At 39.5% G+C, this 23827-nt stretch overlaps 1 protein-coding gene across 1 annotated transcript; it reads left to right on the top strand.

Moving 5' to 3' along the window:
* The first annotated feature begins 1178 nt into the window (after positions 1-1178).
* On the top strand, positions 1179-23827 carry pkd1l1 (polycystin 1 like 1, transient receptor potential channel interacting). The gene is made up of 50 exons (XM_077509717.1): positions 1179-1209; positions 1360-1425; positions 2388-2448; positions 2584-2752; positions 3736-3975; positions 4057-4189; positions 4694-4891; positions 6043-6221; positions 6309-6512; positions 6643-6806; positions 6920-7069; positions 7153-7200; positions 8049-8246; positions 8344-8409; positions 9120-9299; positions 9361-9438; positions 9516-9658; positions 9786-9906; positions 9979-10102; positions 10172-10364; positions 11170-11226; positions 11284-11622; positions 11707-11928; positions 12010-12123; positions 13076-13227; positions 13292-13392; positions 13460-13658; positions 13735-13818; positions 14178-14385; positions 14542-14648; positions 14711-14810; positions 14882-15010; positions 15541-15714; positions 15780-15945; positions 16030-16064; positions 16156-16367; positions 16943-17027; positions 17118-17240; positions 17318-17436; positions 17517-17627; positions 17706-17817; positions 17917-17985; positions 18075-18127; positions 19058-19271; positions 19338-19442; positions 22606-22746; positions 22836-22943; positions 23023-23139; positions 23216-23365; positions 23439-23827. Exons 3-50 carry the CDS (start codon positions 2436-2438, stop codon positions 23757-23759), a joined length of 6828 nt encoding a protein of 2275 aa, XP_077365843.1. The 5' UTR covers positions 1179-1209; positions 1360-1425; positions 2388-2435; the 3' UTR covers positions 23760-23827.

Genomic DNA, 23827 nt, shown 5'->3' with positions numbered 1-23827 from the left:
CATTGAAATATTATATACATGATAGACTGATTATTGGCCGGGCCAATTATCGGCATCGGTTCTTTTTCAAAATCCAACAGCCGATAAGCGATCAATGAAAAAATTAATTGAAATTTGAAGTTCTCTGCTGGCATGACCTCACACTGGCGACCTGCTGGCCAGCAGATGTGGTGAGAATGCACTTTTTTGTTTTTGAATTGAAAATAATGATAATGAGTGATAAGCGAAAGATTAAAATTTCAATTCTATTGACATTTTGTAAAGCTTTATTTACTGTAGAAAAATTAAGGGAGGGATTTTCATTTTACGTTACTACTTAGCCTGCAACCTCCCTAAACTTTTTGTTAGAATAAAAAAAAAAAAAGATGTATATTTTTTAATATTAAAAAAAAACAAAAACATGTTGCAAATCTGAAAACTGGTTGAAAAACATGTTCTTAAAAGCATAAAAAAAAATAAAAATAAATAAATCAAGGGTTACTCAAAATTTCAGGGGCAAGTTTGACTTAACAAATTGTACTTATTTATATTTAGTATGTAAATAAGTCATTGATGGGACAAGCTGAAAATTGCAACAATAACATCATGAAAGTAAAAACATTTATTTGTGCATAATAATGCATTCAGTGTATTGCTATAATTTTTCTTTTAACACTGATTTTTTTTTTTTTTTTGGTGGGATAGTGGTACTGGGCGGAACCCATTACATCGCTGTACAGTTCCTCTGTGGGACCTCATGGGGTCAAAGTTCACAGCAGGTCAACATGTCAGATGATGATTCCTTTGCACATTCATATCAATTTATTTTGGAAGCATCAGTCAGGCATGAAATCAGTATGTCTGATTAAAAAAAAAAAAATACTTATTTCATTTGTGAATGTTTATTATGCTAACGTTTTTTTTTTTTTTTTTTTCCCTGTCATGTTGTTTTTAGAGGCGACACTCTCCAAGCCCTTTTCCAAGCGTCCCCCCCCCCTGAGCCTTTGCGTCCTGCCGCCGTTGGAGATCTCTTTGCTTCACGGAACCCCCCTCCCACAGACAAGCTCCCAAAGTGGGACCGCGCGGGCCGCCAATGTGGGGGATCCCGTCACGCTGCGGGCGTGCGTGGCTGACGGGCCAGGAGCACAGTTGTGCTGCTCGTTTAGTCGCGGGGGCCGAGACAAGGAGGTGGGGGTCGAGAGGACCTGCGAGGGCCTGAATAGCAGCCTGGTATGTGAGCGTCGCAATTAAAGCCGGTACACATGTGGGGGGTCGTTTTGTTTGTTTTGCTTATTTGAATGAATGTCTGTTGAGATAGAATTTAGTGAGCGCATTCAAGAAAAGTTTTCACGCAAAAATGTCCAACTCTGTGTACACCAGATTTGGACCTTCCTGAGTGAAAGCGTGACTGCTTCAAATGAATGTGGATGGACACAGAAGATCAATGTGAGTATTCTTGGTTCATTAATTATGTTATTTTTTTGTAAAATAACAACCTTGTAGCTTAACTGTGCACAGCACAGACTCAATGGTTAATACACATTTTCAATACAATTTTACCAAAAAAAAAAAAAAAAAAAAAAAAAAATCATCCTTTCCAAAAATAAAAATGCTCAGTTTTTGAACCGACGTGACACCAAGGCAGCTACGTTGCTAGCATAACTTTTTCATGATGGAATCTTACCAAAAACGAAAGGTTATAAGTTTGTTGCTATTTTTGGAATGTACAATCAATTCAAACATGCGAGGCAATCAGCTTACGTCAAACACTGACTTTTGATCCCTTGTCATGAAGTAGAGAGCTTTACAATTCATTCTTTTTAGCTTTTGTTGTTAAATAGAGTTAAATAACCGGCCAAGAAACTACAAGTCTTCTATGTGTATGTATTTTTTATTTTTTTTTTAAATCACTATACGCTTTACCTTTAAAATGATGCTTGACTCTTTTGAGCCATTTTCAGAAGTGAAAAGTGATTTTTTTTTGTCCAGAATTCATTTGCTAACTTGATTATTTTTCAGGTACAATTAATACCTCTAAAAACACATTTTGCCACTTGGCGTTGACTGAAGATGACATCACCTGTGCTGAGGACGACCAATCATGGCTCACCCGTTTTCTGGGTTCGGTCAGTAAACTGAGCCACAATTGGCCGTTATCGACTTCCTGAGCGCAGGCGATGTCATCGTCGACACCAAGTGGAAAAATTACTCTTTAAGGGTATTAATTGTACATGAAAAATAATGAAGTTATCACATTAATTATACGCAACTTTTTACTGCCGAAAATGGCTCAATGAGTCAAGCATCCCTTCAAATATGAATACATCAAAAAAAAAAAGAAAGAAAGAAAATGAAATACGACTGAATGACTTAGTGTAACATCGGAATATCGACTTGTGTACTTACAGGTGATTTTGCGTCCTGCATTCCCCGACCTTCATGCCACCACCTTCAACATGATTGACAGAAGTAAGGAGACGCCCTCGAATACCCTTTCAAATGCAACAGATGCAGCATATTTACCGATATCATTTCCGTACATCTCTACAGGTGTTAAAAGCTAATGCTCTGTTGCTGTGTGAAATCTGTTTCACTTTTTTTTAGCTGTGCACGTTTATACAGAGCGTCAAACTTATCCCACTAAAACGGACGTGACCTTCCTGGCTGTGACCGACGTGCCGGAACCTCTCGAGTTTCTCTGGAATTTTGGAGACTCCACATCCACCAGAACCAGCAGCGGGAACGTCACCAAAAGATACGACACACCTGGAAGGTATGTTGCGCAAAATAAAACGTCTTCGATAAGACTGTCAGTATGTACTTATATGCTACGCTTGCATTCTAATAAGACACAATAAAAAATAGCATTATGAATGCCTATACTGTATATGTGCATAATAATGCTCAAGTTAGGTATGTATTAATTATACATAATGTTTATTAGTGTGGTTTCATTCACTTGTCATACTGAGAGTTATATCGAATACAGTTGCTAGTTTCTCAAATTCATGATCTTTGTTTGTCCGCCATGTTGGGGGTCAAAATCAGGAGGATAAACTCGGCTTGACTAGTACAACAACTTGGGCTTTGTTTATTCGTTTTTGTTTCTGCATAACCCGAATCACCTAATAAACTTATTATTATTATTATTATTATTATTATTATTTTTAGTGGGTGTGGCTTATATACTCTATAGTATAGACCACATTTAAATATAGTAATTTTAAATACTGGGACCACTTTTTATTACTTTACTTTTTTTTATTATTATTAATATTACTATAACAAATTGAAATCAAAAGCCAAAACATTGCAAACACTACGCAGCACAGTAAACTCGCAAGTCATACACAAAAATCTCAAAAAATTCAAAATCAAAAAAATTGGCAGGGGTCTTTTAAATTAAGAAATATTAAAAACACCAAAATGAGAACACAAGGTTAAAGTCTTAACAGCTTTCTTATTTTTAGAAGTAGAGATGGAAAATAAATATACTTACAGAAAAAAAAAAAAGGTTTTGACTTAACACATTTACAGTTATGAATATAAAAGTTAGCAAGATATATTAAAAAGATTAACCAAATAATATTGGGACCACTTTTCAGTTTAAGCCAACACAATTAATATATATATTTTTTTAAATCAATAATAGCTTCATTAAAGAACAACCTCAGTTGTACTTTCCAGGTAGAATATTTGACAAAAGAAAAAAAAAAAAAAAAAAAAGTGAAATGTATGTTTTTCTCATTCATGCAGGTACAACATAAGAGTGGTGATATGTGACGGTCGCGCGTCCCTCACCTCCGGAGTGTTGACCGTACTCATCCAAAGAGCAGTGAAGCTCAACAAGCTGTTCCACCAGGCCTACGTTCTTCGGAACCGGACGAGCGCCGTGAGTTGCCGGGTCAATTCCGGCACGGACGTCACCTTCCTGTGGAGCTTCGGCGACGGGACGACAAGGATGGGACAAAGCAGTGAACGGCACGTCTTCCGCAGGTTCATTCAGATTCGGACGCGTTTCTCCTGACATGTCACCTCAAACACGCAGCAACCCGCTGATGCCTTTGTGGGTTGTAGGACGGGAGAGTTCCTGTTGGAAGTGACTGCGTCCAACCGGGTCAGTTGGGCCTCCCTAAGCAGCATCATCTTCGTCTTAGACCATCCATGTCGGCCGCCACCTGTTAAGAACATGGGCCCTCGCAAACTGCAGGTTCGCTTGTCTTGTCCAAGTACCTTTTAACTCATTGACTGCCATTGACGGAAAAAGACGTCAAATAATGCATTTTTGCTGGGCTGGCAGTGAATGTTTTAAACACAATGTGCCAATATATTTTGTGATTATATTGCAGCATCCTTCTTTCCCTTTTTCTTTTTTTAAGACAAATTTTGCTTAAAAATCCGCCAATTTTGGTTATATCTCATCTTAACTCATTGACTGCCATTGACGGAAAAAGACGTCAAATAATGCATTTTTGCTGGGCTGGCAGTGAATGTTTTAAACACAATGTGCCAATATATTTTGTGATTATATTGCAGCATCCTTTTTTCCCTTTTTCTTTTTTTAAGACAAATTTTGCTTAAAAATCCGCCAATTTTGGTTATATCTCATCTTAACTCATTGACTGCCATTGACGGAAAAAGACGTCAAATAATGCATTTTTGCTGGGCTGGCAGTGAATGTGTTAAGGGGGCGTTCATTCATTCATTCATTCAGGTGCGAAGACACAACGCCATCCGTCTGGGAGTGTCCTACGAGGCAGACATCGAATGTGACGTAATGAGGGGCGTCCGTTACACGTGGACCTTGTTTGACTCCGCAGGCCACATTTGGCCTGTTTCAGACGCTCACAAGCAGAACCTCCAACTGCCAGCACATCTCCTGCACTATCACACCTACATTGCCATGGCCAGGGTAAGTTCAAAAGTAAGACGGGTGTCCATCTGCGTTGCAGCCATTTTGTTTACATCCTGGAACTTTGTGGGGGATTTCAAGTGGTGTTACAAAATGGAAAGGTGGATTACAGACCAATTAAGTTTGTGAAACAATAAATCATTGGAAACATACATTTTGGACACAAATCACGCCACCATATTAAATGTACATATAAATTATTTTAATTCATCTTATCTTAATAAACGTATTATCTTACAATTTTCTCTTAACCAAGCAGATTTTGACATTAATGGAACTTTTTTCTTGTTGACAGTGATGGGACAACAATAAATGTCAAATTTTAAGCAAATCGCAGGGGTTTGGGAGCTAAGGTCTGCTAACTTTTTTTTTTTTTTTTTGGCAAAAAGGGGTGTGGCCGCCTTCCTTTAAAACCTTACATCTCAGGAATTCAGTCTTCACAAAACAGGTATTGTTGGAAAGGGACAAGGATTCTAAATCCATCAATCATTTATAATATTGGTGAAGATTTTGTTAACCTTTTGTTCTAGTTGATCTTGAAATTGACTTTGTGGATCACATGACCTCAACATTTTTTTTTGTTTTTTTTCATGAAATGTCATCTCTTACATGATCTCTTCAAACATCCAAAAGTTGCAGAGATTTTTTTTAATAGATTTTTTTATAGTGAATATCAAACATTGTTATGCATCTCACGACAAATGTGAATACTTTACAAACCATGAACAATGCAATTGATGATGAAACTTTTCAGGTCAGTTCTGAGTAACACAAAAACGTAAAAAAATAAAATAAAAAATTAAATAATTGACAATTAATTACAGCCATGACTTAACTAAACTGCACAGTCATTTGTCAATGTTTTATTTACAGTTGATAAATGAGCAATCAAGGAAAAGGAACACGTGCGGCAGTAAGAGTAGCTGTTGTCCGATTCCTACCCGATTTCTAACTTCCTGTGTCCAGTATAGAAGCACTCGCGTAATTCGATTCAGATTCATTGTAAAGTCTGACGTTGACATATGTTGCTTCATCTTGTTGTGATTGTGTCGTATAGCCACTATACACTTCTTAAACTATGATTTCAGGAGAGAACTATTTAGTGAAATATATTTTTACTTGTGCCATAAGATTCTGCTAATGTTTTGCAGGTCCAGGTAGTTGGCAGTTTGGTGTACAGTAACTACAGCGTGAGAGTTCAAGTGATTCCCAGCCGGCCTGTGGCTTCCATCCAGGGCGGCACCAACTTTTTCATTAGCAGGAGCATCGCCATGGTAACACTGGATGGACAGCGTTCCTACAATCCTGACTATCCGATGGAGCCAATCAGGTGGAGGATATGAATTCTGTTTAACAGACATTGAAAGGAGTCCTTTGGCTATTTTGCGGGTGAAATAAAATGTCGTCCCATTTCTAGCGTCAAATGGACGTGCGAACCAGTCAGCTCCATCACGACTTCCTGTTTCAGTCGTCACGTTGCTACAAACTCCGCCGTGCTCACTTTCCCTATGAGCTTCCTCAAACCGAATTTTGACCAGTTTCATTTCACACTCGCCGTCGGCAGTGGAGAGCTGTCAGCCTCGACGGAAGCTTTCGTCACGTTAACGCCAAACGTTGTCGGGTACGGGACGAATTTGACTTCAATGCAGACTTTGCAGATCGTATTTGCACAAATGACAGACGTTAACATTCGGATTAAAGTGGCCAGTTCAGATTTTCCTCCAAGTTATCTTTGATTGTTTACAAATCAGGAGGCTGGCAGTTTCCTGTCTGGAATGTGAAGGAGACCAAGTAAACTGGGATCAGCCTTTCTCTGTTAAAGCCACGTGTGAAGACTGTGAGGTTCCGCCAAAGCACACCCAGTACACGTGGGCTTTGCACTTGGTTAATGCGTCCTCCAAACTTATGCTAGAAGGTAAATCAGCCTTGTCGCCTCTTTTTGGAGTCGATGATGTCGTGATATTTCCGCCCTGACTTCATGGATTCACTTCCCACTCTGTGACAGTGATCAATTGTCCGTTTTTACAGTCCCATTTTGTTCGACGGTCGACCTCAGTGCCCCATCCGCCATCAAAGACACAACATCAATGCTCCCCTCACATCTTTATCCGCATCCTCCAAATGTGTCCCACCCTGCTTACTCATCAGGTGTTTTTGTTCCCAAGGCAACCGTCGTTGGTATGTAAAATATTAAGCAATATGGACTCCAACGTGATCAAAAAGTGAAACAAAACCGTCTGCTTTTTATACCGGTTTGACAGAGACAGTCAGTGGAGCGTCTCCAACCACCAATGAACCAGCAGGATCGGGTGAGGCTTCACAAAAATATGATAATAATGTATTGAATAAATAATTAACAATGATTACGTTTATTATCCAAGTTACATTTGTACAAATATTGATAGAACCTATTGCCAGAGCAAATAATGGTGGCTCATTAAAATATATTCTTTGTTTGCATTAGTTTTCATCAAATATGCATATTAAGCAATAGGCGAAAAACAACATTTTTTTTCAGCATTTTCAGAAAACATTTTGCAAATCATAACTTTTTAATTTAGCACACATAATGGTAAAGACATTTCAGCATTAAAAGTGAAATAATCATCATCATCATCATCATCATCATCATATTGCCCCCGCCCTCTTAAAAAAATAACTAAAAATTATACATGGCCCTAATACACCGTCGTACTTTCTTTTTTGTATTTTACGATATATTTTTTTGCTCGCAAATTAGCCACTTTAGAAAGTGGCAAATTTGTGAGTTTTTTTTTCCTCGGCATATTGCTCCCACCCTCTAAAAAAATATATTTATTTGTGGCCCTAATTCGCCAGCATATAAAAGGGAGGGCAGAAGGACTTTTTGTCTTTTCTTTTAACTTTTGTCTTTTGAACGATAACATCACCGTAATTCAAATACTCATATCAGTGAAATTTGTTGATTTTCAAAAGAAGTGGGATAATGTCTTCAATGCTATTGATCAAATTGTATGAAAAGAATCCATGTATACATATTTACAGTATTTTACAGTGCTTTATATTTGACACTTGACGCTGCGCCAAATGAAATGCAAGCCTCTGGTTTAGAACGATGTGGTGATTTTGTATGAATTATTTCACAGCTAATGCCTTTTCTAATGCTCTTTATGGCTAGGAGAGGATCCCCCTTGGAATTCCCGGGGGGATTTTGGCCTTCTGGATTCTCTGTACTGGGCTGCCGCTGGTGATGCCGCTGGTGATGGTGATGGTGATGGCAGCGTCCATTTGGGTCAGAGGGAAATTGGAAGTCAATCGCCAGTCGATTACGACTCCTCCGCAGACTGGGGCAGTGCTGACGCGATAAACGGACAAGGTGTCGAGCAGGCGCCGCCATGTTTTGAGTGATATGTCAATCATTATTTGTCAAATGTCATTGTCAAGTTTTGCCTCTGTGCTCTTTTTCTGATCAGATTATGATATTCCCTTGCAAATCGCAGAGGAGGGAGATCCAGGAATCTCAGCAGGGAGACCAACAGGTATGTTTTTTTTATGTATAGTTTTAAATCTTTTTTATTTGCCCATACACTCCACATTAGGGGTGTGAATTGCCTAGTACCTGACGATTCGATTCGTATCACGATTCACAGGTCACGATTCGATTCGATACCGATTAATCCCGATACGAATTTATAAGTCGATTGTTGCGATTTTTTTTTCATTCAAATTTAGAAAATACTAATCAGTAAGCTTGTAGAGTGTAAGATTTATATGAAAATGTATTATTTATCTGAAATTTCAGTCTTATAGAGGTTGTAATCTGTTTCATGTTTGAACAGCATTAAAATAAAATATTAAGGCTTAATGTTCCGTTCATATAACATTCTTCCATGCTCAAGGTGTGAATCCTAACCCGAAGTCAGACGTTTTGTTGAATATTTTTCCATTAAAAATGGAAGTTTAAAAATCGATTCACACACACACACACAAAAAAAAAAAAAAAAAAAAAAAAAAAAAAAAAAAAGGCAATGATGATAAGACGTTGAATCGGTAAGAATACCGAATGAACAATTCTGAGCTCTTTAAAAAAAAATAAATAAAAAAAATAAATAAAAAATAAAAAAAACAACAAAAAAAAGCGATTTTTTTTAAAAATTGAATCGATTCGAGAATCGCGCGATGTAGTATCGCGATATATCGCCGAATCGATTTTTTTTTAACACCCCTACTCCACATTATGCATTTTTAGGTGTGGATGTTGCGACCTTGAGTCCAGGAGATGAGCCGTCATTCACCCCAGTGCCACATGCCTCTGAGGGGAGTAATCTGCTGGGGTCCAGGCCCAGGCAAATCATCCCAAAGCAAACCTTAATCGAGCTCCCTCGAGACCCCATCCAGGCGGGGTTATTTGCATCGTACACCTACACGGGTACGCGACGCAAGGAAAAATGCGCTTATTGTTGATCATAACGCATGTCGCAATTTTGCAGGGCTTTCCTCCGCGTTGCTCCGCGTCAGGCCGTTGAGTCTAAAGCCAGGCAGCGTCTACATGCTGGAGGTCATCGCCAGTAAGTCCTTCATTCATCAGTTAACTCAAATAACTGGATAATGACCAGTATGGACTGTTTTTTGTTAAAAAAAAAAGAATCTGCAAGTCGGATTTTGGGCCGCACTCAACTATTCTTGAGAACAAAGCCCATTCCGAAAGGAATGACATGCCAAGTGCAACCGAGCAAAGGGGTCGAGTTGCACACTCACTTCAGCATCTTCTGCACCTCAGGGAGAGAGGTAAAAAAAAAAGAAAAAGACATTGCTCGACCGTAGAAATTCACATTTTTCAGTATTTAGCTAACGTCTCCAAAATCAAAGTAAAGACAAAATCGAGCGCGTGCGCGTGTGGTGTGTCTTTTTGAAGGACTTACTGTACGAGTTCAGCTTCAGTGTTGGGGACGAACCTCCCAGGATGTTGTACCAGGGCGGAAACTTCCAGTATTACTTCAGCCTTCCATCTGGACATCCCAGTGATGACTATAAAGGTGACAGAGGCAATCAAATTGATCAAGACCAACACGTGACTGACTGGTTCAAGACTTTTTTCATTTTTCTAGTAACCGTATACACAAAAATCAGCAGCAGCATGTACGGATCGTCCACTAAAGTTTGCCCTGTGACTGTCCGAGTCCAACCGAGCTTCTTCAGAGATGTTTCCTCTCACAATCCTGATGCAGAATTGTAAGGAGTACGATGTTAAATATTTCATTTGATATTGTGTGACGGATTTTATTTCACTTTCTGTTTCAGGTCCCAAACAGGGCTGAAGAACCTGTCTGCATTGATTCTGCTTGGGAACAACGCAGAGATTAGCAACTATGTCAGTCTGTTGTCCGGCATCCTTAATCGACTCAGCTTGGACAGTCAGGCAGACCAGCACACTCAGAGTCACATGCGGAATGTCCTCATCTGCACTATGTGCAAACTGGAAAGTCGGGACCAGGTACACATACAAAAAAACAACAACACAGCACACATGCAACAAAGAAAAGTTGGGTGTGCCAATATTAACTCAGTTGCTCCCAAAAACATATAAATATGTTCTATTTTAAATGTATTAAGTGTCCCAAAGACGTATTGATATGTTTTTTCTTGCTAGCGCATACAGAAGGCTTTGATGCAGTCTCATAATTGCAGAGAACTGGTGAAAAAACTGGTAGTAATTACAAAAATAGATCAAACAGGCCCAGGATGAAAACAAGCCGTTTCCCCACAATTCTAAACAGATTTGTGAATAATAATTAAACTTAGCAATATTCTAATGCTAATTGCTGCAAAACGGAAACGGATAGAAACATACTTTTTTTTTTTTTCCTGATGAAAGAAGAGACTAATCATTCTTTTGGAGGGTTCCATGTTTTTATCGTAATAGAACACAATATTCCGTGGGCCTTGCAAAATCAGTCCAAGTCCAGTAAAACAGTTTGCTTTCAGTCAAAATGGCTGCGAGTGAATGAGTTTAATAAAACACTGTCAAACAACCACCGTATTTTTCTTAACAATGAAAACAACAAAGGCCCTAGAATTGAACCCTGTGGAACACCACAAGTTGTTATTCCGTCCATGTGAATTCATATGAGCCCATATTCTTCCTCCTTCCTCAACAATGTTCAGCAGATATCTATTTGATATTTTTTGTTGAAATCACAAAACTTCACATTTTAGTATTGCTGTGACAAAGTTCAAACAATGTTGGCGATCTGAGACTTTTACTCTACGTTCTTTTGTAACATGTTATTTGATTCCAGGACTCACTGGTTGACAACATCAGCATTCTCAGAGATCTTTTACAAGTTACAAGACAGGTAAGTTCAAGATTTCCGAAAGAAAGAGCACTTGACATCCAATAATATTCTTCTCAGGTAACATTAGCGAGCGTCGGACAAGTGGTTGCTCACGTGAAGGCCATCTCAGGGCAACTTTCTCGAGCCAGCGTGCCGAAGCGCCACCAACTGGACCAGACGACGCTTAACATCTTGGTCGCCATGTTATCGTACAGTCTGGAGTCTGCCGCCACTGCGAATGACGTCACGGTCGAATCGACTTACAATGCTGATTTCGCGTGCAAGATGGCATCCGTCCCACAAGATGGATTCCATTTAGGGAACGACATTTCGGATGCATCCAGTGTTGATTTGCAAACCAGTAGGATACAGCAGCTGGTGGAAAACATTCTACAGACTGCTTCGGATTTGATTCTGGTGAGAGGTCAAAGGTCAACATCGCTAACTTGGTTTAACCTTCTGGTTATCGAGTGTTGTTTTTCCTGTTTTGTGTCATTTTAGAAGCACACCTTGTTCAGCAAAATCCAAGAGCACAGAGTCCGTAGCGACGGCATTTCTCTCCTGATGGCGCAACACAACTCGTCAACGTCGGTCATCAGCGGCGATTCCGCCATCTTTTACACACCTGCGGCCGTGATTCATTCTCACGGAGGAAATTGTGTGCTCAGCCTGATTGCTGAAATCAAACACTCGCCTTGGACTCGGGTTCCTTTTCCGGGCGGGGTGAGCAAAGTGGGGCGACATACTGTAAAATAACTGCCTCAAAGAAACGCAACATTCATTTGAATTTTTGCTGTTTTGCAGATAAGTGGACCAGTGGTGGACTTGAGTCTGTATAAATGCAGCACAAGGAGGAAAATCTCAGTTCGGTCGCTTGTTCAGCCAGTCATTGTGGAGATGAAACCAAGACAAGACAAAGTTTGTGGCATATTTGGAGCCAGTTAGCTAAAAAAAAATAACATCTAAATTAATTTCAACTTACTTTACTGTTACGTTCGTGCAGGTGTCTGCAACCTCTTTATTGACAAAAGAAAATAAATAAATAAATAACACATAATCTGTCTGGAGCCACAAAAGCTTAGAACTTTATGATGAACGAAACAGTGTGTTAGTTTTAGTCGACCGTACTCAGAGCTAATTAGAGCTGCACCATAAATATACATTTTTTAGACTTTTCTGTCTTTCCGTCAAATTTCTGACATTCTTGGCAATTTTGTGAAAATATTGTATTATGGTCATTTTCTGTCTTCTTTTTATGTGGAGTTTATGGCTTTTTTTTTGTGGTTTTTTTTTGTGGCTTTTTGCTATTAATTTTCTGACATTTTATGGCAATTTTGGTGAGTTCGTTTGTTTTGGGATATTTTATAGTTACTTTTTCTGCCTTTTTGTTTTTAAACCTTTTATTTTATGCCTTTTTTTTTATTTTCTTCTTTTGTTTTTGGACATTTTACAGTTACTTTTTGTTTTTTTAATGCTTTCCTTCCTGCTTTTTTTTTTTTTTAATCCATTTCTGACTTTTTTTTTTTGACAATTCCAAAGACATTTTATGGTGCTTGCCTTTCTTCTTTTGTTTTTGGATATTTTATGTTTTTTTTTCTTTCAAGGTTTTATTTCCTGCCTTTAAAAAAAATGAATTTTTTGACTTGTTTTTGGCTATTCCAAAGACATTATTTTCTGCTTTTTCTATTCCTTTTTAATGGTCACTTTTTTGTTTAGGGATTTTTTTTCTTTTTTTAAAAAAACCTGTTTCATCTACCTTTTAAAAAGTTGGATTCTTTTTTGAAAATGTAATTGCCACCTGTATTGATTTTTTTTTTTTTAAACTAAATCATTAATTAATTTAAAAATTATGTTATAATATGTCTCATAGAAGGAATCTGCATCTGAGTATCTCCTCCCGTGGAACCGCATCAACTACCACAGCTTCAACATAACCCAGGAACATTTCCAACAGGCCATCCAGCTGAGTGTGACTTTCACGCTGCCACCTGAGCGGCCATTTCCCATCATACTGCTCTTCAGGTACAATATTTTTCAAGTGGCATGTTTTGAATCCGGGGTGATTCTTGTCCCTTTACTGTGGCAGGATGTTTGCGAAGCCGGCTCCCAGCATGCACCACTTGCGTAAGATTCACCCCTGGGAGACCAACACGACTCGCATCACCCTGCCGACATCCAACCTCAATGGTGGGTTCCTTCGAGCCATCAATTTTCTTGCGAGTGCGGATTAAACTGATTAGGAATTCATATCTAGCTGCAGGGGTTGGCTACTTGGCGTTCTTCAATGGTGACTTTGGCAAACCAATCAGACACAAGCACCTGAGTAGCCAGATCAATTACACTGTGGCAGTGGAGAGCAGCCAATGCTTGACCTTTGACCGGCTCAAGGGGGCCTGGACACATCTGGGCTGCAGCGCACACCAATCACACAGCGCCAACGCTGTCAACTGCAGGTTTGGACGTGCCGATTATGTTTATACACTGAAACTCGTTTCAAAGCCGCCTCACTTGCCATTTTGCGTGTCCCAGTTGTCACCAGTTGAGGGCGCTAACCGTGGCGCAAAAGCAGATTCAGACTACTTATGAAGCAGCTGACCTGGATCTATTTGTCAGGTGACTTTCTCCTCACAGGTGTTAAAACATTGAGTTGCAGAATAATTAAGTTCAAGATTTGATATGTATGCAAAATTATCCTAAAAACACAACTGGATTATTTTATAAAAGCTGCACCCCCCCGATTTTCACGTTGTTTTATACATTTATAGCCCAAAAATGACCTTTAATAAATTAATTTAAATATTCAAAAGTAATACTGGACTGAATCTATGATTATTCAGAATTTTATTAATTATGAACATATTTAATGTTTTGTTAATTGATAAAAATATGAATTCATTTTTTAATTGATTGGTTTTGCATTTATGTATACATGTGACGTAACATTCTGTCATTTGTGTCATTCGTCCTTCCAGTGAGCCCGCTGATGCGACAGTCCTGGTTGTCCTGTTGCTGTGTACGTTTCTGTACGTCCCAGCATTGGTGCGATGCAGGAGAGCAGACGGGATCTCCGAGCAGAATCGACAAGTCCACTACCTTAATGACAATTGTCGACTGGACCAACATCTCTACGCTGTTACGATCTACACTGGCCTCTGCTCCGCATACAAACTGAGTGCAAAGGTCATATTATGCCAAGCGTCTGAATGACTTCTTTCACGGAATGGCTCTTATCATGCTAGAACAGCGACCTGCAACTTGGGGTTCTGGTGCCACATCCCCACGCGGATGCATTTCTCTATGGGAGTGAAATTTCGTTGTTAATCATGTTTTTCGCAGGTTTACTTAACACTTTATGGTGTTGACGGCATCTCACAGACGAGAGAACTACACGTCCCAGGATGCACTCTGTTCAGGAGGAACTCACAAGACACCTTTATATTCAGGTAACAGCCAAGCATATTCAAATTGATGTGAAATGTACATAACAGTTTCAATGACGTCACAGTGCAGCAGATAGCCTGGGTCCAGTGTGGGGGGTCCACATCTGGCACGACAACTCGGGACCTTCACCAGATTTATACCTCAAACTGGTGGAAGTATCTGAGGTAATTAAGGCTCTTCTCTCATGTTGTTTATATCATGCCAGGCTACATTTTGTGACCTTGCGTGACCTCAGGTAGGGCGAGCTAACATGGCGGAGCGAACGTGGCTCTTCGTGAGCCAGTGCTGGTTGTCCGTCAGCAAAGGCGACGGCCAAGTGGAGAGAATGCTCCGTGGTTGTACCCGTGGAATACGATTGGCTCAGGTACACATTTGGATAGATCCCATTCGCTCGCCAGCCATTTTCACATTTCGCAATCCCGTTCGCTCACGGTTGTTTGACTGGATTTGGACTGATTTTGCAAGGCCCACAGAATATTGTGTTCTATTGCTACAAAAACATTTCATCAGGGAAAACAAAAGTATGTTTCTATCTGTTTCCGTTTTGCAGCAATTAGCATGATTACTAAGTTTCATCAATTTTCAAAAATCTAATTTAAAATTTTGAGTAAATGAGCTTTTTTTCAACATGTCCCTGGTTGATCTCCTTTGCTCTGCTGCCACCTGCTGGCCGTTTGTGTGGTAACTACCATTTCTGCAACCGTTCTTTGCAGTTGAGAGGCTGCATCAAAGCCTTCTGTATGCTCTAGCATAAAAAACAAAACAAAAAACAACAACGTATAAATACGTCTTTGGGTCACTTAGAACATAAAACAAAAAACGGATTTACACGTTATTGGTAGCAAATGAGTTAAGATCAAACAATCACTTCATCTTCTGCATGTTTGCCTGCAGATGTTACGTCTCACGTTGTGTGACTACCTGGCGGATTTCCACACGTGGACGTCTGTGTACTGCTGCCCTCGTCCTCACTCATTCACACGTACGCAAAGACTTGGCGTCTGCTTGCTGCTATTTGCGGGTTACGCGTGCGTCAATGCACTCATCGTATCGCAAATGGACGAAGCGGTGGGTTAAAAATAAGAAACATAATTTTGCGTATCGATATTTAAGTCCAAGGTTGCTTTTCACAGTTGCATTTCGAAGCGGGCGTCACAGCCGAGTCCCTGAGAAGCGGAGTATTCAGTGTGGTGGTGGCGTTGCCCATGGCGACGCTGATAACGTTCCTGTTTCGAGTGCATGGAGTGAAGCGGACGACGGAACAGGAAGGAACGCAAACTAACCAGGATCCTTCTGAAGGTGAAGTTGATCTCGTTATGGTAAAAGAAAATTCCATTACAGGTTGTTTGGGTTTATCTTTGTTTCTCTGCGATGTCTTTGCAGTGGACAACATGGATGCCATGAAGAATAAATATCAGGTCGTATCTCCAACTGATCACAATCTCTATTTGACTCATCCTATTTTTCCTTTCATCTATAATTTGATCTTTCCTTTCGTTTTTGTTATAGGAGAATGTGGTCACAAGCGATGTGAATGATGAGGCCAGTGAAATCCAGACAGAAGTTATTCAGAAGCCGAAGCGCAGAAGATGTCGGCGTGTTTTTGATGGCGTATGTGGGAAAATGAGACCAAATTGGTTCTGGTGTTATTATTTGGCCTGGATTCTGTGTCTGCTTCTGTCCGTTGTTGGTCTACTGCTCGCTGCACTGTTGGGACTCAGGTACTTGCAATTTATACTTACACAATCATTCTATAATTTGTGTCTTTGCAAAGATCTTTAACAACCTCTGCAAATTTGACATTTTCAAAAGGGAGTTTAAAGAGAAATTCTTGCTGTATCTACACAGCTGAACGTTTTAACATTGACCAGAAGAATGTCATGACCAGGGTCATGCAAGGGTACTGTTTGGGTCATGACCGTGTGGTCAAGTGTCTGTTTTGAACTGACGTAACAGCATCTGGTTTCAACTGATCAAACGCTATGTGATGTCAAGAATCTTTAGTCTCTTTATCTGGGCAACAGCCAACCAGATAATTCCGTGTCAGTACTGTTAGCCACAACCAATCAGATTGATTCACTGCCTATATAAGCTGTGCTTGGCGTCTCGTGATTCTCGACGCGTTCTCGTTGTTTTTGGTTTCGTGAAGTTGCGTGAATAAAGAGTTAAATCCTATTTGTGTCTGCGTTTTGGGATCCAACCTCAGTACGTAACAAAAATGAATGAATACGTGTAACGTGTACTTTTGGAATAAATAACATTGAAAGTTGTGTGTGTTTTTTTTTTTTTTTGTCAGGTTCAGCAGTCGTAAGCTGCAACTTTGGCTGCATTCTGTCTTCAACTCCTTGTTGTTGTGCATCTTCCTGATCCAGCCAATTGTGGTAGAACATAATTCCCCCTTCTAAATAAATAACACGTTTGACTTCATTCCTGAATAATACATTCACAATAATGACTCTTTGGTGCCACAGATCTTTGCTGTTGCTGCGACTGTCTCCATTTGGAACGGAAAGAGAATTGCCTTTCATAATCCTTCCAGAATCGTTTTTAATAAAGCAGCTCTTCGATCCGAGAGCTGCTCAGACCCCCAAAAGGTGACGAACGTCCGTTTTCACTGCAAATCTGAGATCTCACATCTAATGGTTCAAACAAAACGCTTTCTGACTTTCAGCGTCGTGAACAGCGCCAACGAGCGAGATTTCTCAATCGTGCGCGTCCGCCGACTGTTGCGGAGTTGAGGCCGACTCGAGCGCGCAGAAGACGTGAAGCTTTGATCCATAAAACTCTCAGGTGAGTGTGATATACTGTATGTTCATGGATTTAAAGTTGTTGGCAGTGTTTAGCAAAGTGTATTTCTCTTTGTCATTCAGGGATTTGTGCGTCTTTGTTGCTATGCTCCTCCTGATGTTGTGCATTTCCCACGGCAGCCCGTTCAATGACCACTACCGCCTAAATAAAGCCATCCGACAACAGTTCACCGGGTAATCAACATAAATACACAAACTATGTCGTCCAGCAAAGACGTGATAGAAATGGAAATGATTTAACATTTATTGCAGTGGGAGACAGGAACCTGCATTCACGTCCATACAGAAACATGAAGACTGGCAGAAACGGATGCTGAGCAATCTGCTTCATTTGCTGTATAAGAATCCCTCTGCTCCAATAAAGGTGACAACACAGCAAACTCAACTACTTCATATTTGTTACGCGATAGAAATAGCGACAAGTTGTGATCTTGACTCCGATTCATATTTGCTGGCTCAACAGGCTGACGTCTTTCGACAATCGTACATCGTGATCGGCGAGCCAGTCGTGTGGATCACGCAGATCTGCAGGGTAAGTATAATAAATGATATATTCATGATAGACTGTAAATACTTTGTGCTTGCGCAGCATCGCTAATTTATTATTATTTTTTTTTTCAGAAAAGATCATGTGACTTGGGACGGAGTTCTGCAGTTAGCCTCGGCCGCACTAAGTAATTCAATTCAAAATTTTTATTTCATCCAGATTGTTCCACAGACTGACACCTTGGACATCGTTCTGTATTTAGGTTTGGGGAAAAAAAAAAATATATGTTCCTTTTAATTTGTACTCACTTTCCCCCGCTTTTTTTTTTTTTTTTTTTTTTTTTTTTATAATTTGATTTGCATGTTAATTGGTAAAATTTCATGATGGGCTTCATACATTATTTTAAGGTGGTTAAAAACCATCAATTCATGACATTTTTAAAGTTTTTGGTTGTATAAATTTTGGATTAGTGTGGTCTCCGTATCCACATCCAAACACGAAATGAATAGCACACTTCTGTAAAAGGAAAAAAAAATGGGTGCAATAGATCAAGTATGGAACTCTCAATGAATTATATAACAATAAAAAAAAAAAAGCATTCTTTAACCTTGTCTAACAGCTATGGTTTGGGATACCTTAGATTTGACATATTTGTGTTTTCCATGTCAAATGTTGATCAATAATAATACATAGAGAATTTATATTTCACTGGCCCTTTCTATTTCTATACTTTGCACAGTGTTGCTTCATCATCTATATTTCTAAAACTGAAAATAATAAATCTGGGTTTACTAATATTTATAGACAGTCTGTTGGCATTGAACCACTTCATAATATTCTATATTACTTGTAATACATTATAAATATTTTTCCCCCGGTATGAATGATGTGGTTTCGTCTGCAAACAAAATACATTTGAACAAATTTGAAATAGTTGTAATATCATTCACATAAAGAAGAAAAAAAGTACTGGCCCCAGAACTGATCCCTGGGGCACCCCGCAAGTAACATATCTATGTTTTGATTGCCTATTATTGAATTCAACATATTGTTTAAATAACTGGATGATGACGATTATTGAATTTCCCACTGAAAGTCTGCGTTGCACTTTCATTAGGTCTGTTGCCACACATAAACTGAAGGCCCTGCAATGTGACGGCTGTGTGGTTGCAAAGGTACAATTCACTTTGTATAGCCCTGCGCCCGACTTGTTCACCACTGCGACCCTGCTGGCTGAGCAGAGCCCCACTGGCGCCATGTTAACCTCAGCTGCAGTCCACTCGGCGAAGGTTTACCGCACAACGACCGTTTGGGTCGCCACTGTCTGCCAGGTAACGATTCCAGCGCACCTGATGACAACTCAAAAAGTGAGTTCCTCACATTTGTTTTGCACGCAGCTGCTATTCCTCTGCTTGTCGCTACTGCATCTCTGGGTTCAAGTTGGCGCCGCATGGCGGAAAGGCTTGACGGGATATTGTGCAGCACCCTGCAACTGGCTGCATGTAAGTGCTACATCACATCGTGGAATACATAGTGTACAATGCTACTATGATAAACTTCACTATTTATTTTTTCGGTAAAAATAAATTAGCAGAAATTAACATTTTTTTTTACATATTTTTTTTTTTTTTTTAGATTAAATATTCTTTAAAATAATTAATGATTTAGATAATAAAAACAAATAATTAACTGTGATTGGCTGGCGACCAGTTCAGGGTGTACCCTGCGTCCAGCCCATTGACCGCTGGGATAGGATACTTCATCCAAAGATGATGCCAAATTTGTTTTCATGAAAATGTATTTCAGTCGGAGTCTCTAAATGTTCAATTTAAGTACATATTAAGCACAGGAGAGATTTTTGCACATAATGTGCCGTTGATTAAGAATGTATAAAATGTACAAAAAATAATTCAGCACTGTTTAACCTGAATGAACTTGCACGCACACACGCAGATACTGTATTGTATTCATGCAATTACTCAATCAAAGCGTACAGTACTTTTATCAACATAACATTATAATATGAACATTGTGCAAATTTGTATTACAGTATGACTAAAGGTCCTGTCTAAGTGCCAAACTCTCCTTGTCGTTTAATTTTCCAAATACATTTATTACTCCAACTACTACTTCATTTACAACCACATAATTTATTAATGTGATTAATTAATAATAATGTTAATAAATCCTCCACTTCTACAGGACTGTCTCAGAAAGTTAGAATATTGTGATAAAGTCCTTTATTTTCTGTAATGCAATAAAATAAAAATACCATACATTCTGGATTCATTACAAAATATTGCAAGCCGTTTATTATTTTAATATTGCTGATTATGGCTTACAGCTGAAACAAAACTTAAACATCCCATGTCAAAATATTTAGAATATCCTGAAAAAGTATACGAGTAGGCTCTTCAACTAATCACTTGAATCGTCTAACTCGAAACACCTGCAAGTGTTCCAAGTGAATCCAGAATGTACGACATTTTTGTTTTTTTAATTGCATTTCAGAAAATAAAAGGACTTTATCACAATATTCTAATTTTCAAATGCAAACGTCATTTAGCGTCTGTTTGAACTTTCAACCATTGGAGGGTGCTATTGTATTGCATAACAACAACAATGTATTTATTTTTAGCTTGTGCAAAACTACGTTGTTTATTGATGTCCGTCCAAAACAATCTATCTGTAAATTTTTAATCATAATTAATTGCATTACTTCAATAATTAACTGATGATTAATCGCACATTTTATATCTCAATTTATATCTAAATTTACAATAAAATGTACATTTTTCCCCCTTAATTTAAATATGTTTTTATTTTTTAGTCATTGATAGAGTAATTTCATAAGAATTCAATAATAATAATAATAAAAAAGTGCTGTACTGTAAAACCAAACCAAAGTATGTCTGATTTGTTTTGGTCATTTTTCTGTCACTACAACATGGTATAATTGCATTTGTAAGACAATAGTCACAGCTCAGTGCATTTTTCTTTTCATATTAGGAGCTGCTTAACTTTTAACATGAAGTAACTTGTGAAATTATGCACATTTGAATTGTAAAATACAACACAGTCCCCACAAATATATGCATTCGCTGAAGGCTTTTATTTTGTTAAGTTAAATAGGATGTCAATTGTAAATTGACGAATATTTACTGCATAGGAACCAGAAACGACCGATGTGTTCTTTTCACATTAATAGCTCTCTATTTTAAACAATAAGTAACTTGCGAGTTTTTGCACATTTTAAAATTCTAAAATATAACCTGACGCCAATTCCCGCACATATAGGCAGTATCATTTAATTTATTACTGCTAAATTGTGTTATAGTGACTCCTTTTCATGACGTCGCACGCTTTTACTTTGTTAAGTTCTCGGATGCGCCATGACGCAGCTGACGCCGCTCTACTGTTATAAACGAACACCTCGATGCTTTCGCTTTCACCCTGATGAGATATTTTGTGGAGTTGTTAATAAAATATGCCTCAGGTCTAAAGATAAATAGGCTTGGGCTCACCCCAACTGACAAGACGGCGTCCATTCGGCTCTTTACTCTCACAGGGGTTTCAGAGTGCCCATGGACCGCCTCTTGGTGCTCGGTGCTAACGGCTAACTGTTAAACGAGTGCGTTCTTTCAAAGCAAGGCACGGGTGGTCGTGGTGAGACACAGTCCAAATGGCTCCTCCACGCTACATCCTGCCCCTTAAACACTGTATTTTAGCTCCAGTGCATTTCTATTGGGTAGTTTTGACGTGGACGTTTCTATTGCGTGGTGACTGGAATTCCCTGAGTAGAGGCTTTCCAAATAAGGAGCGGTCGTTAATCGAGCGTTAAAAAAAATAAAAAAAATAGTAACGTTAAAGGCACTTTAAGTTAACGAGATAATAACGCGATAATTTTGACACCCATAATCTGAACATAAAAGTTACTCACGTCTCACAGGCAAACCAACATCCATCCATCCATTTTCTTGACCGCGTATTCCTCACAGGGGTCGCTGGCGTCTATCTCAGCTGGCTCTGGGCAAACCAACATGATATAACCAAATGCCAACGTGCATTCTTGATGTGCAGGTGTCTCAGGTGACTGCTCCTCTTAACAGGTGATTCTCCTTCTCCAGACTCCTCGTGAGGTGGATTATAATGCTTTGTCGTAAGTAGCGCCAGCCACTGTTCAGGAGTGGCATAACAATTAGTAGGCGTCTGATTGAAAAAAAAAAAATGCTGGCAGGCTGCATCGGCCAGGCGTGCGACGTCACTGCGCCGGCGCCGTGATATGTCAATCATTTGGCGTCTGCTGGGTCCAATCACATTTCAGCAGGGGCACGTGTCCCCCCCCCCCCCCCCTCTCTGGCTCCGCCATTGACTGGGAGTGGAAATAAAAAGCATAAAGCTGCTTCTTTTTTTTTTTTTTTTTTTTTAAATCTGTCGAACTACTCCTTGTTGTGAAATGAATTGAGTTGAGTTTGCTGCCACCTAGCGTTCGTATTTCAAATTGTAATCTTTACAAAACAGTTCTTTGCACAGCACTGTGAGCTCACGTTTGCGCATCAAAATATTACTGTAGGTCACTGCAACCTGGAACATGTAAAAAAAAAAAAAGTCAAAGCATGCACAATAAGAATGATGTCAAATTCACCTCATGTCACGTCTCTATAGGTAACTCTCCAAATATCAACCTTCACATACTATTATCACGACATCTGCCGCTCTGTGGAGGCTGTGGAAGTTGTGGAGATGTTGCAGAGGAGCGACAGTAAAGAACACGTGGATGTCAGCCGCCTGGCTGCGAGGGAACAAGTGAGCGAATGAAAGAAGAGCATAGAAAAACACTTTTTTTGTTGTGTTTTTGTGCGCGCGAATAGCTGACACTTGTCGCTATTTTGCAGCATATTCGCTCCCTGCATGGCGTTCTGCTGCTCTTTCTCACCATGAAATGCGCGACTATACTGAAGATGAACGGGAGGTCGACGACCCCTTTGGCCTGCTTGAAACTCGTAAGCGCACAGTAGACCGACAAGCTTGCGCATTGCAGAACTAATAACTTGCTCTTTTGTTTCTTTTCTTCTCTCCGAGACGTCAGCTTTCATCCTGCTGCTGATTTTTCATGCACTGCTTTTTAATACCTGGGACCACAAGACCATTGGCGGCCTCCTAAGTGTCCGAGCCCTCTGCCTGACCTGTGCTGCTGTGGTACCTCACAATGATCAGTTTTGATCCACAATACTGCTGTGTTGCAACATGTGATTATTTAATCATTATTTTTTAGATGATGTCCACCCTGTCCGCATCAGGTAGTAAAAGGCGTCAAAGCAGGAATGAAGTGTGCACTTTGTCGGAATTAGGCGGCTACATCAGTCGGAGGATTCGTGAGCTCACTGGACATGAAGAACCGGCGAGGTTTGCTGTGGGGAGCAAGGTTAGCAAGACGCTACTTGATTACTGAGGGGGAAAAAAAAAAAAAAAAGTCTCACAACATCTTGTGTTTTCAGACTTTCTACCTGGAAGAGTTTGAAACTTTAGTGGATGAGCTCCTACTCAGGCTAAATCGGCTGCACGCCACACTGACACCTATAGATCATCATATCCACATGGACGACATCCCTGTACCCTCCATCCAAAAGAAGCACACATGTCAGGACTCAAAAGCAATTGTGGAGGAATTGCAAAGTGGACAACTGGAGTGTCATTCAGTCCTAAATGGAGCTCGTGACAGATGCTTGTCGTATTCAAATAGAAAGTGCAGCACAACCACTCAGGCAACACATACAAAAGTGTCGGTTGAGGTGCTGATCCACAACGAGCCTTTGTAAGGATTTTGATTGATGGATGTATGAAGGAAGAAAATTGATATATGAATAAAGTACAAACAAGTTTGACA

This window comes from Festucalex cinctus, chromosome 20 (assembly GCF_051991245.1).
Source record: "Festucalex cinctus isolate MCC-2025b chromosome 20, RoL_Fcin_1.0, whole genome shotgun sequence".
Classification (NCBI taxonomy): Eukaryota; Metazoa; Chordata; class Actinopteri; order Syngnathiformes; family Syngnathidae; genus Festucalex; species Festucalex cinctus.
Note: the sequence above shows the minus strand (reverse complement) of the source record. Positions and strands in the feature narration are given on the sequence as shown.

Coding starts and splice junctions, on each gene's coding strand:
- pkd1l1 (XM_077509717.1), top strand. Junction 4,190..4,693: donor TGGGCCCTCGCAAACTGCAG/GTTCGCTTGTCT, acceptor TCATTCATTCAG/GTGCGAAGACACAACGCCAT. Junction 13,659..13,734: donor GCCAACGCTGTCAACTGCAG/GTTTGGACGTGC, acceptor TGCGTGTCCCAG/TTGTCACCAGTTGAGGGCGC.